The sequence below is a fragment of the Dendrobates tinctorius genome, unplaced genomic scaffold (assembly GCF_039654945.1).
Source record: "Dendrobates tinctorius isolate UK_male_01 unplaced genomic scaffold, ASM3965494v1 ptg000031l, whole genome shotgun sequence".
Lineage (NCBI taxonomy): Eukaryota > Metazoa > Chordata > Amphibia > Anura > Dendrobatidae > Dendrobates > Dendrobates tinctorius.
This window is the reverse complement of record NW_027361699.1, coordinates 9832717-9850212: the sequence shown is the minus strand read 5'-3', so window position 1 is coordinate 9850212 and position 17496 is coordinate 9832717. Positions and strand designations below refer to the sequence as shown.

The window sequence follows — 17496 nt, the reverse complement described above, 5'->3', positions numbered from 1 at the left end:
GTTTTTGCTGCGGTGTACAGTACAATGATTCCCTATGGGAATCAAAAACCGCAGTGCAGACGGTGCGGAATTTTCCGCGCGGATTATCTGCGGTTTTCAATCCGCAGAAAGAATTGACATGTCAATTCTTTCTGTAAGTCTTCAAAGTCTCTGCAGATGGTTTCCAGGTCGTTTCTTGCGGTGTCATTTGTCCCCACATGTAGTAGCAGGAATGGGTAGTCATCTGTAGGTCTGAAGAGTCCTGATATCCTGTCAGACACATCTTTAATTTTTGCACCTGTAAGACAGCACATTTCTCTTGAAGTTATATCCGGTCTGCAGATAGCGGCCTCTGTTCCTCTCAACAGGGAATCCCCCATGACCACCACTCTCCGTTTCTTCTTCACAACATTTTTCTTTCTCCATCCAGGAGGACTCTGAAGGCGTACAAGGTTGCTGTTTGTTGGCAAAGTCTTATCCTGATGTATTTCTTCATCGTTTTCCTGCGGGAGAGCCTGGTACTGGTTTCTGAGCAGTATGGGTGCTGACTGCCTCCTGATCCTCCTGCTTCTCTGGGTCACATGTCTCCATTCCTCTGTTTCTTCAGGTGCACTTCGAATTTCTTCTCTTTCTGTAACATGAAGAGATAATTCTGCTCTGTCCAAGAACTCTTCACCTTCCTTAATGATCTTCAACGTAGCTAACCTCTCTTCGAGATTTTGCAACTTTTCCTCCAACAGGGACACAAGCTTGCATTTGTGGCATGTGAAGTTTGGCTTTTCCACTGGTAAATCTGTGAACATGTAGCAAGAAATGCAGCTCACCAAATGGCTCGTGGCCTCTTCCATCTTGAGATTTCTTAAAAACGATGAAAGATGAGCCAAAAAAAGTCTCGCGGAGACTCTTCACTTATCCCAGAAGGCACTGGGAATATGCAAATGATCACCTCAAGACTCTTCCCCTGGTTTTCCGATTTCCTCTTTTCAGCTGCAACGGCCAAAACCCAGTGATCGTTGAGCTCGCGGAGACTCTTCACTTATCCCAGAAGGCACTGGGAATATGCAAATGATCACCTCAAGACTCTTCCCCTGGTTTTGCGATTTCCTCTTTTCAGCTGCAACGGCCAAAACCCAGTGATCGTTGAGCTCGCGGAGACTCTTCACTTATCCCAGAAGGCACTGGGAATATGCAAATGATCACCTCAAGACTCTTCCCCTGGTTTTCCGATTTCCTCTTTTCAGCTGCAACGGCCAAAACCCAGTGATCGTTGAGCTCGCGGAGACTCTTCACTTATCCCAGGAGGCACTGGGAATATGCAAATGATCACCTCAAGACTCTTCCCCTGGTTTTCCGATTTCCTCTTTTCAGCTGCAACGGCCAAAACCCAGTGATCGTTGAGCTCGCGGAGACTCTTCACTTATCCCAGAAGGCACTGGGAATATGCAAATGATCACCTCAAGACTCTTCCCCTGGTTGGTGACAGATTCCCTTTAAAAATGTGTCATTTAATCAGCATTACTTGTAGAGTAAACTCGGTACTTAAGAAATGGCTTAGGTGGAAATTTAATGTAATCCACGTGTTGTGGTAAAAGATATACATACAAATGTTTCGGTATCAGACCTTTTTCAGTGTACTACAAAAAATAAGTAGAAAAAATGATAAAAAATAAAATATATGCAAAATATGAATTATCTGGGTCAATACATATGAAAATCTGTAAGAGAATATATCCACATCATGGTCCAAAACAAGAATAATACACAAAGTGTGAATCACATGGCAGTGCACTAATTCAAGTACAAAAAATTCACAGGGTGTGATAAATGGAGTGGAGGAGTAGGGATGGGTAAGATGGAAGGAAAGAAACAACCTACCCGACTTCAAAGTTGAATATTGGTACTGTGTATGTGATAGCTAATGATGTCCACTAGTGCAGTCGGGTAGGTTGTTTCTTTCCTTCCATCTTACCCATCCCTCCTCCTCCACTCCATTTATCACACCCTGTGAATTTTTTGTACTTGAATTACTAAATGATTGTTGCTGTTGTAACTAAAAATGTAATTTATAAACATTTCAAAACACGCAAAAATCACATAAACAGAATAGTATACAATCACAGAATAAATCATTTATCTGGCACCACAAGACCTAGTAAATGCTAGATTGCAGGAAGATAAATACAAAGAAAACAAACCCTACACAAAGACATAAGCACTAGGGCTCAAGCAGAAATACAGTGGGTACGGAAAGTATTCAGACCCCTTTAAATTTTTCACTCTTTGTTTCATTGCAGCCATTTGGTAAATTTAAAAAAGTTCATTTTTTCTTATTAATGTACACTCTAAACCCCATCTTGACTAAAAAAAAAAAAACAAATGTAGAAATGTTTGCAAAGTTTTATAAAAAAAAGAAAAAACTAAATATCACATGGTCATAAGTATTCAGACCCTTTGCTCAGGCACTCATATTTAAGTCACATGCTGTCCATTTCCTTGTGATCCTCCTTGAGATGGTTCTACTCCTTCATTGGAGTCCAGCTGTGTTTAATTAACCCCTTAACGACCAAGCCATTGTGTAGGTTAAAAACCAGGCCTTAATTTTTAAATCGAACCACTGTCACTTTATGTGGTTATAACTCTGGAACGCTTCAACGGATCCCGCTGATTCTAAGAATGATTTTTCGTGATATATTGTACTTCATGTTAGTGGTAAAATTTCTTCGATATGACTTGCGTTTATTTATGAAAAAAATGGAAATATGGCGAAAATGTTTAAAATTTTGCAATTTTCCAAATTTTCATTTTTATGCCCTTAAATCAGAGAGATATGTCACAAAAAATAGTTAATAAATAACATTTTCCACATGTCTACTCTACATCAGCACAATTTTGGAACCCAAATTTTTTTTTCTTAGGAAGTTATATAGGTTAGAAGTTGACCAGCGATTTCTCATTTTTCCAACAAAATTTACAAAACCATTTTTTTAGGGACCACCTCGCATTTGAAGTGAGTTTGGGGGGTCAATATAACAGAAAATACCCAAAAGTGACACCATTCTAAAAACTGCACCCCTCAAGGTGTTCAAAACCACTTTCAAGAAGTTTATTAACCGTTTAGGTACTTCAAAAGAATTGAAGCAATGTGGAAGGAAAAAATGAACATTTAACTTTTTTTCCCAAAAATTTTTATTTGGACACAATTTTTTTTATTTTGTCAAGGGTATCAGGAGAAAATGAACCACAATATTTGTTGTGCAATTTATCCTGAGTACACCGATACCCCAGGTGTGAAGGAAGACCAATCTTTAGGCGCACGGCAGTGCTCAGAAGGGAAGGAGCATCATTTGAGATTTTGAATGTCAAATTGGCTGGAATCAAGAGTGGACGTCATGTCGCGTTTGAAGAGCCCCTGATGTATCTAAACAGTGGAAATCCCACATAAGTGACCCCATTTTGGAAACTAGACCCCCCAAGGAACTTATCTAAATGTGTGTTGAGCACTTTGAACCCCCAAGGGCTACACAGAAGGTTATAACGTAGAGCTGTAAAATTAAAAAATCATATTTTTTCCACAAAAATGATCTTCAATGAGCTATAATTTTTCCATATTTCGGCCGACAGAGTCATGTGCGGGCTTGATTTTTGCGAGAAGAGCTGACATTTTTATTGGTACCATTTTCGGGCACATAACGTTTTTTGATCGCTTTCTATTCTGATTTTTCTGTTCATTTTTTGAATGAACAAAAACCAGCAATTTAGGAATGCTTTTTTTTTTCCCCCTCGGTTCCGCATGTGGTAAAATTAGCATGGCAGCTTTATTCTTCGGGTCACTACGATCACAGCGATACCTCACTTATATAGCTTTTTTATGTTTTGGTGTTTTTTACACAATAAAAACTTTTGTAGAAAAAATATTTTTGCATCACTTTATTCTGCGAGCTATAACTTTTTTATTTTTTTGCTGATGATGCTGTATGGCAGCTCGTTTTTTGCAGGACAAGATGACGTTTGCAGCGGTACTATGTTTATATATATTTTTCTTTTTGGTCGCGTGTTATTGCACTTTTTCCAAGAGGTATGATGATACTGCTTGGAAAAAGTATAATTTGCTACTTTTTTGTGTTTTTTTTACGGCGCTCACTGAACGGGTTAACTAGGGTGACACTTTTATAGATGGGATTTTTATGGACGTGGCGATACCAAACGTGTATTTTTTTGTTTATTTTATTTTTTTTACATAAAAATGTGTAATTTTAGGGGATTTTTTAGGGAATTTTTTATATTATTCTTTAATAATTCTTTTTTACATATTTTTTTTGAAAAATGTTTTTTTTTTTTTTTACTTTGTCCCTTTATGGGACTTTCGCTTTCACTTTAGGTATAATACATTACAATGCTCCAGCATTGTAATGCATTATACCAATGCTGAGAGCTGCTGACACCATGCTGTGAGCATGATCTCACCAGCTCTCCGTAGGTAAATGACCCGGAGGTTGTCATGACACCTCCGGGTCATCATGGCACAGGTCGGGCCCCGCGATTACATCGCAGGGACGCCGACCTGAGGCAGAGGGAGCCCCCTACCCTCTGCCTCCCCCTCTGAATGCTGCGATCACGCTCGATCGCAGCAGTGAGGGGGTTAACAGCCAGGGGCGGTGGGGGCTCCGCTCCTAGCTGTCAGTGCAGGACGCTCAGCCACTGCAGCGCTGGGCTCCTACACAGATCGGGCAAGGAGAAGCTCAAATTTCAGCTTCTCCTGCTGATCACTGCTGTATTTGGTCTGTCAGATTGACCGACCAATCACAGCGCTGTGGGTGCAGGGACGGAGTGCAAGGGTCCCTGCCCCCCTTCCTGTGCCTCTCAGCTGTCACGCAGTGACAGTTCAAAGGCAGGACGTGCAGAGTCCGTCATGGTGCTGAAAGTTACCTCCTGCCATGACGGACTGTGCACGTCCATAGACATTAAGGGGTTAAACTGATAGGACTTGATTTGTAAAGGCACACACCTGTCTATATAAGACCTCACAGTTCACAGTGCATGTCAGACCAAATGAGAATCATGAGGTCAAAGGAACTGGCCAAGGAGCTCAGAGACGACATTGTGGAAAGCACAGATCTGGCTAAGGTAAGTTACAAAAGAATTTCTGCAGTACTCAAGGTTCCTAAGAGCACAGTGGCCTTCATAATCCTTAAATGGAAGAAGTTTGGAACCACCAGAAGTCTTTCTAGACCTGGTCGTCCAGCCAAAATGAGCAATCGTGGGAGAAGAGCCTTGGTGAGAGAGGTAAAGAAGAACCCCAAGATCATAGTGGCTGAGCTCCACAGATGCTGTAGGGATATGGGAGAAAGTTCCACAAAGTCAACTAACACTGCAGCCCTGCACCAGTTGGGCCTTTATGGCACAGTGGCCCGACGGAAGCCTCTCCTCAGTACAAGACATATAAAAGACCGCATAGAGTTTGTTAAAAAACACATGAAGGACTCCCAGAATATGAGAAATAAGATTCTATGGCCTGTGGTGATAATTCTAAGCGGTATGTGTGGAGAAAACCAGACACTACTCATCACCTGCCCAATACAATCCCAAGAGTGAAACATGGTGGTGGCAGCATCATGCTATGGGGGTGTTTTTCAGCTGCAGAGACAGGACGACTAGTTGCCAATGCCATTCAAGGAAACATGAATGTGGCCAAGTACAGAGATATCCTGTATGAAAACCTCTTCCAGTGCTCTGGACCTCAGACTTGGCTGAAGGTTCACCTTCCACCACGACAATAACCCTAAGCACACAGCTAAAATAACAAAGGAGTGGCTTCAGAACAACTCTGTGTCCAGTCATGACTGGCCCAGCCAGAGCCCTGGCCTAAACCCAATTGAGCATCTCTGGAGAGACCTGAAAATGGCTGTCCACCAACGTTCACCATCCAACCTGACGGAACTGGAGAGGATCTAAAAGGAAGAATGGAAGAGGATCCCCAAATCCAGGTGTGAAAAACATGTTGCATCATTCCCAAGAAGATTCATGGCTGTACCAACTCAAAAGGTTTCTTCTACTCAATACTGATATTTCAGTTTTTCTTTTTTAATAAATTTGCAAAAATTTCTACATTTCTGTTTTTTTTCAGTCAAGATGGTGTGCAGAGTGTACATTAATGAGAAAAAATGAACTTTTTTGAATTTACCAAATGGCTGCAATGAAACAAAGAGTGAAAAATTTTTAAGGGGTGTGAATACTTTCCGTACCCACTGTATATGAAGCTCGGGCCGAGCATGGACCGAAAGTCTCCCGATTTAAATTAGACGGCCTAATGTATGTTGGACCGTGATGCACAGACTTATAGCTATGTATGAGGTTCTTGAGTACGAGTCAGAACACAGGAGAACAGTCTGTGCATTGCAGTTCGGCATGTGAATGTGAAGTTCGGGTCAAGAGACCCACAGAGAGTCTGTGCATTGCAGTCCATGCTCAGACTGAGTTTCACAGACGTCAGCATAAGCCCTGACTGTGCAGCCGAAAATTAAAAACGAAACATGCTTTATGTTAGTAATCTTCTGTTTCCAATCTTATTTCCATTTATGGTGTTGTATGATTGCCAACAACCATGAAATATCTATACCCCAGCATAATCCAAACCTGTCCAGTGCCCAATTACCAAATACTATAAATCATCAGATATCCATGGACAAGAATATGCAATAAAACTTCCAAAATGTTTCCTTCAAAAGGGTCAGAATAGGCCTTTGAGCAACGTAATGCTTTCTGTAATATTTAATGGCACCCCCACTTATTGCAGAAAACAAGTACATAATTAACAACTGTTACTACTAAGACAGTACATGCGAACTACAGTATGTCCTGAAAATCACTGGAGAAAATGGAGACAAAAGGAGATGCTGACTCCATTTTCCATATAATGCTTATATGAACATGGTATGTGCAATGGGGAATTCTGTCCCCCAACAGCACGCCCGACTATCAACCACATTCGGATCCTTCAGACAGAACCTGAAAACCTATCTCTTCAGGAAAGTCTATAGCCTGCAATTACTCCGCTGCCTCCTCACCACTACTGGAGATACCGCCACACCATCCCTGGAGCTGCTGGAACCCCCCAACCTACTGTCTCCTTCCCCACCATCCTGTAGAATGTACACATGCGGATGCGTCAGCATACATCCGCATGGCCTGCGTACCCAATGTTAAAGATAGGTACGCAGGACGCATGCAGACGTAGGGGGCGCTGAAGGAAGAGGTGCGGCAGTAGGCGGGCCTAATGGAGGAAGGAAGTAGGCTGCCATCCGCAGCACTACAAAACGCTAGTGTGAAGCCAGCCTAACAGAGCCAATTTACTACTTAATGACCAGGCCAATTTTTACAATTCTGACCACTGTCACTTTATGAGATAATACCTCTGGAATGCTTCAACATATCCCACTGATTTTAAGACAATTTTTTCATGACATATTGATCTTCATCTTAGTGATAAAATTTCTTCGATATACCCGTATATACTCATGTATAAGCCGAGCTCCCTAATTTTGCCACAAAAAACTGGGAAAACTTATTGACTCACGTATAAGCCTAGGGTTAATGATGGTCCAAGAAGATGCTCCATAGATAAAACCCCCCCATATGCTGCTGCACAAGGGTTAATGCTGGCCCAAGAAGATGCTCCATAAATACACCCCATATGCTGCTGCACAAGGGTTAATGCTGCCCCATAAGATGCTCCATAAATACCACCCATATGCTACTGCACAAGGGTTAATGCTGCCCCATAAGATGCTCCACAAATACCCCCCATATGCTGTTGCACAAGGGTTAATGATGCCCCGTAAGATGCTCCATAAATACCCCCCATATGCTGTTGCACAAGGGTTAATGCTGCCCCATAAGATGCTCCCTAAATACCCCCATATGCTGCTTCTCAAGGGTTAATGCTGCCCCATAAGATGCTCCATAAATATCCCCCATATATTGCTGCTGCACAAGGGTTAATGCTGCCCCATAAGATGCTCCATAAATACCCCCCATATATTGCTGCTGCACAAGGGCTAATGCTGCCCCTTAAGATGCTCCATAAATACCCCCCATAATATGCTACACGAGGGTTAATGCTGCCCCATAAGATGCTCCATAAATATCCCCACAATATGCTGCTGCACAAGGGTTAATGCTGCCCCATAAGGTGCTCCATAAATACCCCCCATAATATGCTGCTGAACAAGGGTTAATGCTGCCCCCATAAGATGCTTCATAAATACCCCGTATTTGCTGCTGCTGCTGCAATTAAAAAGCAAATGACATACTCATCTCTCCGTCACTGGGGGCCAGGTGCCGGTGTCCTGAGCCCCCGGCACTGGCGATATTTACCGATCCATCGCCGTCCACCGTTCTGTCTCCCGTTTCTCTGCAGTGACGTTTAGCAGAGGGCGCGCACTGACTACGTCATCGCGCCCTCTGACCTGAATGTCACAGCAGGAGGACCCGGAGACACAGCGGTGCACGGCGATGGAACGGGCACAGGTGAATATTGCTTTGCCCCCGTCATACTCACCCCCTCCTGGCGCACGGTCTTCTCTGCAGCCCCTGCTTCTCCATCGGTCGTCTGCTTCCTGCATTCAGCGGTCACGTGGTACCGCTCATTAAACTCATAAATATACGCATATTCATGAGTTTAATGAGCGGTACCACATGCCCGCTGACCGAGGGAGAAGCAGGGGTTGCAGAGACGTGCCAGGAGGGGGTGAGTATGGTCTGACACCCCCGCTCCCCGCCCATCCCCCGGTATAGGACTCGCGTATAAGCGGAGAGGGGGACTTTCAGCCCAAAAAATAGGCTGAAAATCTCGGCTTATACGCGAGTATATATGGTAACTTGCATTTATTTATGAAAAAAAGGAAATTTTGCAGTTTTCAAACTTAATTTTTGTACACTTAAATCAGAGAGTGCTGTAACACAAAATAGTTAATAAATAACATTTCCCACATGACTACTTTACATCAGCACAATTTTGGAAACATAATTTTCTTTTGTTAGGACGTTATAAGGGTTAAAAGTTGACCAGCGATTTCTCAATTTTCCAATAAAATTTACAAAACCATTTTTTTAGGGACCTCACATTTGAACTGAGTTTGGGAGGTCAATATAACAGAAAATACCCAAATTGACACCATTCTAAAAACTGCACCCCTCACGGTAATCAAAACCACATTCAAGAAGTTTATTAACCCTTCAGGTGCTTCACGAGAACTAAAGCAATGTGGAAGGAAAAAGGGAACATTTTACTTTTTTCACAAAAAATTTACTTTGAAACCATTTTTTTTATTTTCACAAGGGTATCAGGAGAAAATGGACCACAAAATTTGTTGTGCAATTTCTCTCGACTACACCGATACTCCATATGTGGGGAAAAGCCACTGTTTGGGTGCATGGGAGGGCTCAGAAGGGAGGGACCACCTTTTGACTTTTTGAACGCAAAATTGGCTGGAATCAATTGGTGGCGCCATGTCATGTTTGGAGACCCCCTGATGTACCTAAACATTGGAAACCCCCCGAATTCTAACTCCAACCCTAACCCCAACACACCCTTCGCTCTATTCCCAACCATAACCCTAACCACAACCCTAACACACTCCTTTCCCTAATCCCAACCCTAACCGTAATCCCAACCCTAGCCCTAACCCTAACTTTAGCCTCAACCCTAACCCTAACTTTAGCCCCAACTCTAACCCTAACTTTAACCCAACTCACTTTAGCCCAACTCACATTAGCCCAACTCTAACCCTATGCGCCCTCCATTTTCTCCCAGAAGACGACGCGGGCAGCCTGGGGGACTTCACAGCGGGTTACAGGGACATCGGAGGTACCTGGGGGGGTGATCGCGGGATCGGGGGACCCTATTTCTCTCTCGTCTGATGTGTGATCACATCAGAGGAGAGAGGAGTTAAATGGAAAATCTGACTTTTTTTTTGCGTTCACCGTTATAACCATTAATAACGGTGATCACAAACGGGGTTGGTAAAAACTGACCCGAATCATGTTCTCTGGGGTCTCAGCTACCCCCGATAGCCAAGATCCCAGAGAAATTCCAGCTCTGGGGGGGGGCTATACCCTTATTCCTCAGCGCTGTTAATTAACAGCGCTGTGGTTTAAGAAACTTTAACAGCCGCCGTTAAAAGGCGTATCGGGGGCCGTTAATGGGTTAAGGCTCAGAAACATAACCATCGATTGCCTGAGAGACACCACTGATGGATGCTTATGTATACAGATTTTAATTCTTATCTGTGAACTCACTTTCACTCCCCCATAGTAAGTCACCAAACATTGCATGCTTGGGATTTGGTATTGTAATGCATCTTAAGACCCCTAAATTCTGACAAAAAGAACAATATGACCCCTAGATACCTCATTAGAAAAAAAGGGCAAAAGCTATTTGCTGGCTTACTGCAGGGGAGTGAAAGGGAGCTTGGAGATAAGAATTTCTGTATATCTTTGGAATCTGTGTATCTTCAGCTAGAAAAATATTTAGAATTGAGAGTCCTCAGTGGTTGATACCTTTTAATGGCTAACTGATAAGATGATAACAAATTGCAACCTTTTGAGACTACTCGGGTCTCTTCATCAGGCACTGACTAATACAAAATCTGAAGAATGTTTATACACAACACAGCACAGAAAGAAATAATGCATTTGACTGCATTTTCTGAACATACAGTACATTTCAGTAGGCCAACATCTCAGATTTTATAATTATTAAGACATGCAGGGCCTCTTCTAGCCAACACATGTGTTTGCTGGGAACGCTGCTCGCACTTTTAACACCACCTGTGGTAGATCGGCTCACTCAGCGGTACACAGAGGTAGACACGTGAACACTGTCTCTTTTATCCCTTCATGACCGAAACTTTCAGCCATACACTAGTGTATGTTATATACTAGTGGTCTATATACTGTAGAGAGTGTGTGTGTGTTGTATAGTGGTGTGTGTGTTATATACGGATGTGTTTGAGTTATATACTGATATACATTGGGTACGGAAAGTGTTCAGACCCCTTTTAATTTTTCACTCTTTGTTCAATTGCAGCCATTTGGTAAATTCAAAAAAGTTCATTTTTTTCTCATTAGGGCATGTGCATACGTTGCGGATTCTGCTGCGGAATTTTCCGCACGGATTTGTCTAAATCCGCAGGTAAAAATGACCTGTGGTTTATCTACAGATTTTCTGTGGTTTAGCCTGCGGTTTTCCCCTGCAGTTTGACACCTGCCATGGAGCAGGTGCCAAACCGCTGCGGAATCCGCACAAAGAAGTGACATGCTGCAGATTTAAAACCACAGCAAATCCGAGCTGAAAATTCTGCACCGTGTGCACTGCGTTTTTCATTTTGCATTGCCTTACATAGTACTGTACACCGCAACAGAAACTGCTGCGGATCCGCAGGGCCAAATCCGCTGCGGATCCGCAGCAGAATCTGCAACAGAATCCACAACGTGTGCACACACCCTAAATGTACACTTTGCACCCCATCTTCACTGAAAAAAAAAACAGAAATGTAGAAATGTTTGCAAATTTATTAAAAAATAAAAAACTGAAATATCACATGGTCATACTGTAAGTATTCAGACCCCTTGCTCAGACACTCATATTTAAGCCACATGCTGTCCATTTCCTTGTGATCCTCCTTGAGATAGTTCTACTCCTTCATGTGAGTCCAGCTGTGTTTAATTAAAGGGAATCTATCACCCCTTCTTTGGCATATCATGTAAAAATATCATTCAATTTAGTGCCAGCTCTGCATTATGCAAGTACTTTTTATACCCCTTGACTCCCCACCAATGATACATAAATACCGCTTTTATTCCTCTCGCGGAGTATGTAAATATGCTCGGTCCAGTCCGATGGGCTGGGCTTATTGTCCGTCTCCACCCCCCTCCTTGTCTTGCTGTATGTATTCGTTTCTGTGAATATCACAGATAGCATGCAGTTACCGCGCGTGTGCATTCAACTGGTCCCTCGCGCGTGCGCAGTATGCTTTGCCTAACTGTGGGAAAAGTCGATAAACAGTATTGAGCATGCGCCGGCGCATACTTCCGGGCCATAGAAAGCCATGGCTTATGCCGGCGCATGCGCAAAACTGTTTTCTGGCTTTGCCCACAGTTGGGCAAAGCACTGCCCACGCATGAGGGCCCATTTGAATGCGCACGCGCGGTAACTCTATGGGAACGCAGGAATTACCAGAAAGGAATGCATGGAGCAAGCCAGGAGGAGGGGAGAGACAGACAATAAGCCCCGCCCATTGGACCGGACCAAGCATATTTACATACACTGCGGGAGGAATAAAAACGGTATTTATGTATCATTGGTGGGGCGTCAAGGGGTATAAAAAGTACTTGTATAATACAGAGCTGACATTAAGGGTGTGTGCACATGCTGCAGATTCTGCTGCGGATTGATCCGCACGGATTTTGCAAAATCCGCAGGTCAAAAGGTTTATCACCTCTACAATGGAGGAGATGGTAAACCGCAGCGGAATCCGCAGAAAGAATTGACATGTCAATTCTTTCTGCGGATTAGAAACCGCAGCAAATCCGCGCGGAAAAATCCGCACCGTCTGCACGGCGGTTTCCATTTCCCATAGGATATTATGGTATTATACACCGCAGCAGAAACTGCTGCGGATCTGCAGGGTCAAAATCACTGCGGTTCCGCAGCAGAATCCGCAGCGTGTGCACACACCCTAAATTGAATGATATTTTTACATGATATGTCAAAAAAGTGGTGACAGATTCCCTTTAAACTGATAGGAATTGATTTGTAAAGGCACACACCTAGACCTGGCCATCCAGCCAAACTGAGCAATCGTGGGAGAAGAGCCTTAGTGAGAGAGGTAAAGAAGAACCCCAAGATCATTGTGGCTGAGCTCCACAGATGCAGTAGGGAGATGGGAGAAAGTTCCGCAAAATTAACTATCACTGCAGCCTTCCACCAGTCGGGCATTTATGACAGAGTGGCCAACAGAAGCCTCTCCACAGTGTAAGAGATATGAAAGCCTGCATAGAGTTTGCTAAAACACATCAAGGACTCCCAGACTATGAGAAATAAGATTCTCTGGTCTCATGAGATGAAGGTAGAACTTTTTGGTAATAATTCTAAGAGGTATGTGTGGAGAAAACCAGGCACTGCTCATTTCCTGCCCAATACAATCCCAACAGTGAAACATGGTGGTGGCAGCATCATGCTATGGGGGTGTTTTTCATCTGCAGGGACAGGACGACTGGTTGCAATTGAAGAAAACATGAATGCGGCCAAGTACAGAGATATCCTGGATGAAAACCTCTTCCAGAGTGCCCTGGACCTCAGACTTGGCTGAAGGTTCACCTTCCAACTAGACAATGCTAAAATAACAAAGGAGTGGCTTCAGAACAACTCTGTGATCATTCTTGACTGGCCCAGCCAGAGCTCTGACCTAAACCCAATTGAGCATCTCTGGAGAGACCTAAAAATGGCTGTCCACCAACGTTCACCATCCAACCTGACAGAACTGGAGAGGATTTGCAAGGAAGAATGGCAGAGAATCCCCAAATCCAGGTATGAAAAACTTGTTGCATCATTCCCAAGAAGACTCATGGCTGTACTAGGGTGCTTCTACTCAATACTGAGCAAAGGGTCTGAATACTTATGACCATGTGATATTTCAGTTAATGAGAAAAAAATGAACTTTTTTGAATTTATAAAATGGCTGCAATGAAGCAAAGAGTGAAACATTTAAAGGGGTCTGAATACTTTCTGTACCCAGTGTATGTGTTATTTTATGGTGTGTGTTGTACACTGATTTGTGTATTTGTGTAACGTGCATTGTGTTTGTCTGATATCAAGTGTGGGCAGCACGGTGGCTCAGTGGGGTCCTGGGTCCTGGGTTCAAATCCCACCAAGGACAAATATAAAAATAAAGATTATTATGATGCTCGTTAATTAGGTTATAAGATTCTCCATGCCAGAACAAAAATCATTATTCTTGCCAGCACATCACCCATACAAACAGGCAATAACAAGATATAGCACAGGTGTACTGCCATATTTCTTTGTCAGCCTGTGTAAAGAGATGGGTAAACATGCACCCCAAATGTTTCGCTGTGATAGTACAATATGTTAGCATTTGGGGCCCTAATTTTAAATTATTTCCCAGGGCCACACTTGGTCTATAACTGGCCCTGAACTCATTTCTTTGTGTGTGACTAAAGCAGGCAGAAACAATACTGTACAAGTCTTATATTCATCTACCGGTGTTCTAGTAGGCAATAATTTACATGGCTCATTCACCCTTATCAAATCCTCTCTGTGTCTCCGAGACCATTACGGAACTGCCCCCATACTCAGGAATGCAGCCTAGGCATCCAGCGCATTATTACACATAGCTTCAAGCAGAAAACACATCCACTTTGTAACAACTTAATGTCATGTCTTCTTGTTGACACTTCTATATTGCTTCTTTCCAATATACTGTATGTGTTCCGCAAGAATGTACAAGGCTGGAACGCTGCAGAACACATTGCTATTGTACAAAAAACATATACGTACAGCTGCTAATCTATCTGCTCATAAGACAAAGGCTTACTGTTCAGAAATTATTTTATCAGTTTAATACATATGGAAAATAATAAATAATGAACGTACCAATGGTTTCCAACATGATTTCCAGAAGTGCCTCCTAAAAAATAGAAAAAAGTGGAAACTTGTTACTAATTCTGGAAATACTTGCTATTTTTTCAATCACAAACATTAAAATTACAAAAATGCACTTGTAAAAGAATTTTTAGCAACTATTTAAAGGACAAAACCTTCTCAATCCTTGTGGCCAATTAGCGCTGACTTTACTGCTTCATTCTCCCCTCCTTCGGACAAATCAGACATCTGGAGGAAGGTAGAGCTGCGGCTACTCTCTCACTTCTTCCCCCCAGATGTCAATTACAATGGGATCGCGTAACTTTACAATGTCACACGAGCCGCGGGAGAACCAGTGCCGATAGCGTCGGAATGGTGCCAGCACCAGGGGGAGTACAAGGCCGGGACCACACATGCGAGAAACTCGGACGAGTCTAGCATGTTAATACCCGCACTGCCACCGGCACTCGGGAGCGGAGCGTGCGGCTTCATGTGTTTCTATGCAGCCGCACGCTCCGATCCGACTGCCGACGGCAGTGCCGGGTATTAAGATGCTAGACTCGTCCGAGTATCTCTCATGTGTGGTCCCGGCCTACGTGTCATTATTTTACTGGAGGAAAAACATAGAGGTTGTCTGAGTAGTGGACAATTCCTTTAACAATACTACTACTGACTTTAAGACAGGGACTAAATAACAGAAGACCTATCCATAAGACAGGTAACCAATATGAAAGGATATAAGTTATCAATTGTTTAGCCCTGGGCAACCCCTTTAAAGCACCACTCCAGCATTCTTTTTTATTTTAGAGCTGGAGTGGTGCCACTAATGTAAGTTCCCTGGCCATAGCGATACACTTACCAGCTGCTGTCTTCAGCTCTTCCCGGCGTCTTTCCAGTCCAGATCCACCATCTTGTGACTGCAACTTCTGACTCACTAGAAGTCAGACATAATGGTCACAACGCAATGTATGTCTCTGGGAGCATCATTCTGGCTTCGTTCCGGCTCTCACAGACTTACATTGAATTGTGACCTCCAGCTCGCCCAGCAAACATTGGAGCGATCTGCAGGTCACAATCTTCTGGAGACCGACGAGAGCAGCACTGAGAACAGAAGATGGCGGCTGGTAAGTATATTACTAGGGGCAGGGAACTTACATGAGTGGCACCACTGCAGCGTTAAAATAAATAAAATGCTTAAGTGGGGCTTTAAACTTGATGAAGAGTCAAGTGTAATATGTCTTTAGCAGAAAAGACACGGATGGATTAAAAGATGACATGGTGTCGAACTACTGTAGACAAAACAGAGATGAAGGATTTAATTCAGAGCAGGTCAATAGTAATAACAATTCATGATGGGAAACTAGGGGAAAAGGAAGTTTTGGCACCAATAGTGGAATGTTCTAATGGTAGAATGCAGAGTAACCTCCAACTAAATTTCAGTAAATGGCAAGTGATACAAATATGGCATATCTTAGTAAATTCTATGATCGGCAAAGGAGAATCAAACCTCTACACCTCCTGCCACCAACATTTCAATGTAATGTCCAGACAACACACTGTGCAAGGGTACTACAGCACCACTTTATTTAAGTGAATAGGAACATTCCACAATTGTGGCCAAAAGGTGGTCACACATTTTGTTTTCACAGACTTTGTAATCATGAATACCTAGGCTACTACAATGCCCTGGACACTGAGTTAATGACAGGTTATCAGGAAAACTATACATTTCTAATTGGAACTATATGTTAATATTTTTAGTACACCTACTACATAATGGGATAGGATCTTGGAGATGGGAATAGCCCTTTAAATCAAAAGGGATTTACAGGCAAGGACATTGCTGCATTTAAGATTGCCCCTATATCAACCATTTATTGAAACATCAATAACTTCAAAGAGAGAGTTTCTACTGTGGTAAAGAAGGCTTCAGGGAAATCAGGAAAGTCCAGGAAGTGTAAAGACAGTCTCCTAAAGAGAACTTTGCTACAGGATGAGTTCATCACCAGTGCAGAGCTTTCTCCAGAATGGTAGCAGGCATGTTTCAATGCACCTGCAAGCAAAGTGAAGCAGAGGCTTTTGGAAGGTGGGCTGGTGTCAAGAGAGACAGCAAAAAAGCCACATCACTCCACAAAAATGTCAACAGTGTATATATTGAGTCTTTACATAAACTTAGTATATTTGTTAATAAAAATAAAATAAAAACTTGTGAAATGCTTAGAACTGTACTTCAGTAACCATGGAATCATTAGACTAAAGATGTAAATGCACTGAAGCAGGAAGCTTTGCGAAAACCAACATTTTTGTAAGTCTCAAAACTTTTCCCTACATCTGCTATGCATGGAAAACTGGTGAAGGGGCAAAGCACTGAAGCAGCACTGCATCAACTTCCGTTACAAGATCGCTGGCTGTTCTAGCAGTCAGAAAACCATCAAGCATAGAGTCATGGCACATACTAATGAAATATCATAACTTTATGAAATTGGAGTAAGCCTGTTAAAATTCTTCTGTGAAGAACGTCTAAATAGTCTTCAGAATGCAGTCATACGTCTGTGCAAATTGGTCCGAGATCTGATCGCAATGCAAGGACTGGCCATGAGTCTCCTGAACCAAGTGTGACAGCTTCAAAGAAATATATGAACCTTTCATGTTTGGGTCAGGAGAGCAAGCAGCCATTGCAGCCTGATTTCGGACCGATTTGCACGGACGTCTGAACCCGCCCTTATGCAGTATCTGCCATTCTCAACAATAGAATTATAGAACTATTTCTCTTTAAAAGTCTGGCTGTCTAGAGACTGACAAAGCCGGTCTATATATTATTCAGTTTGGTCATATACATTATTTATTGGCTATGT

At 42.8% G+C, this 17496-nt stretch overlaps 1 protein-coding gene across 9 annotated transcripts in view; it reads right to left on the bottom strand.

Moving 5' to 3' along the window:
• Positions 1-17496, bottom strand: part of MPDZ (multiple PDZ domain crumbs cell polarity complex component) — a 249883-nt gene that overhangs the window by 221246 nt on the left and 11141 nt on the right. For all 9 annotated transcript variants that reach the window (XM_073572172.1, XM_073572174.1, XM_073572176.1 and 6 more), the window contains exon 2: positions 14654-14687. In XM_073572172.1, the coding sequence (XP_073428273.1) occupies positions 14654-14669 (16 nt within the window). In that variant the 5' untranslated portion in view covers positions 14670-14687. The remainder of the gene's footprint in view (positions 1-14653; positions 14688-17496) is intronic.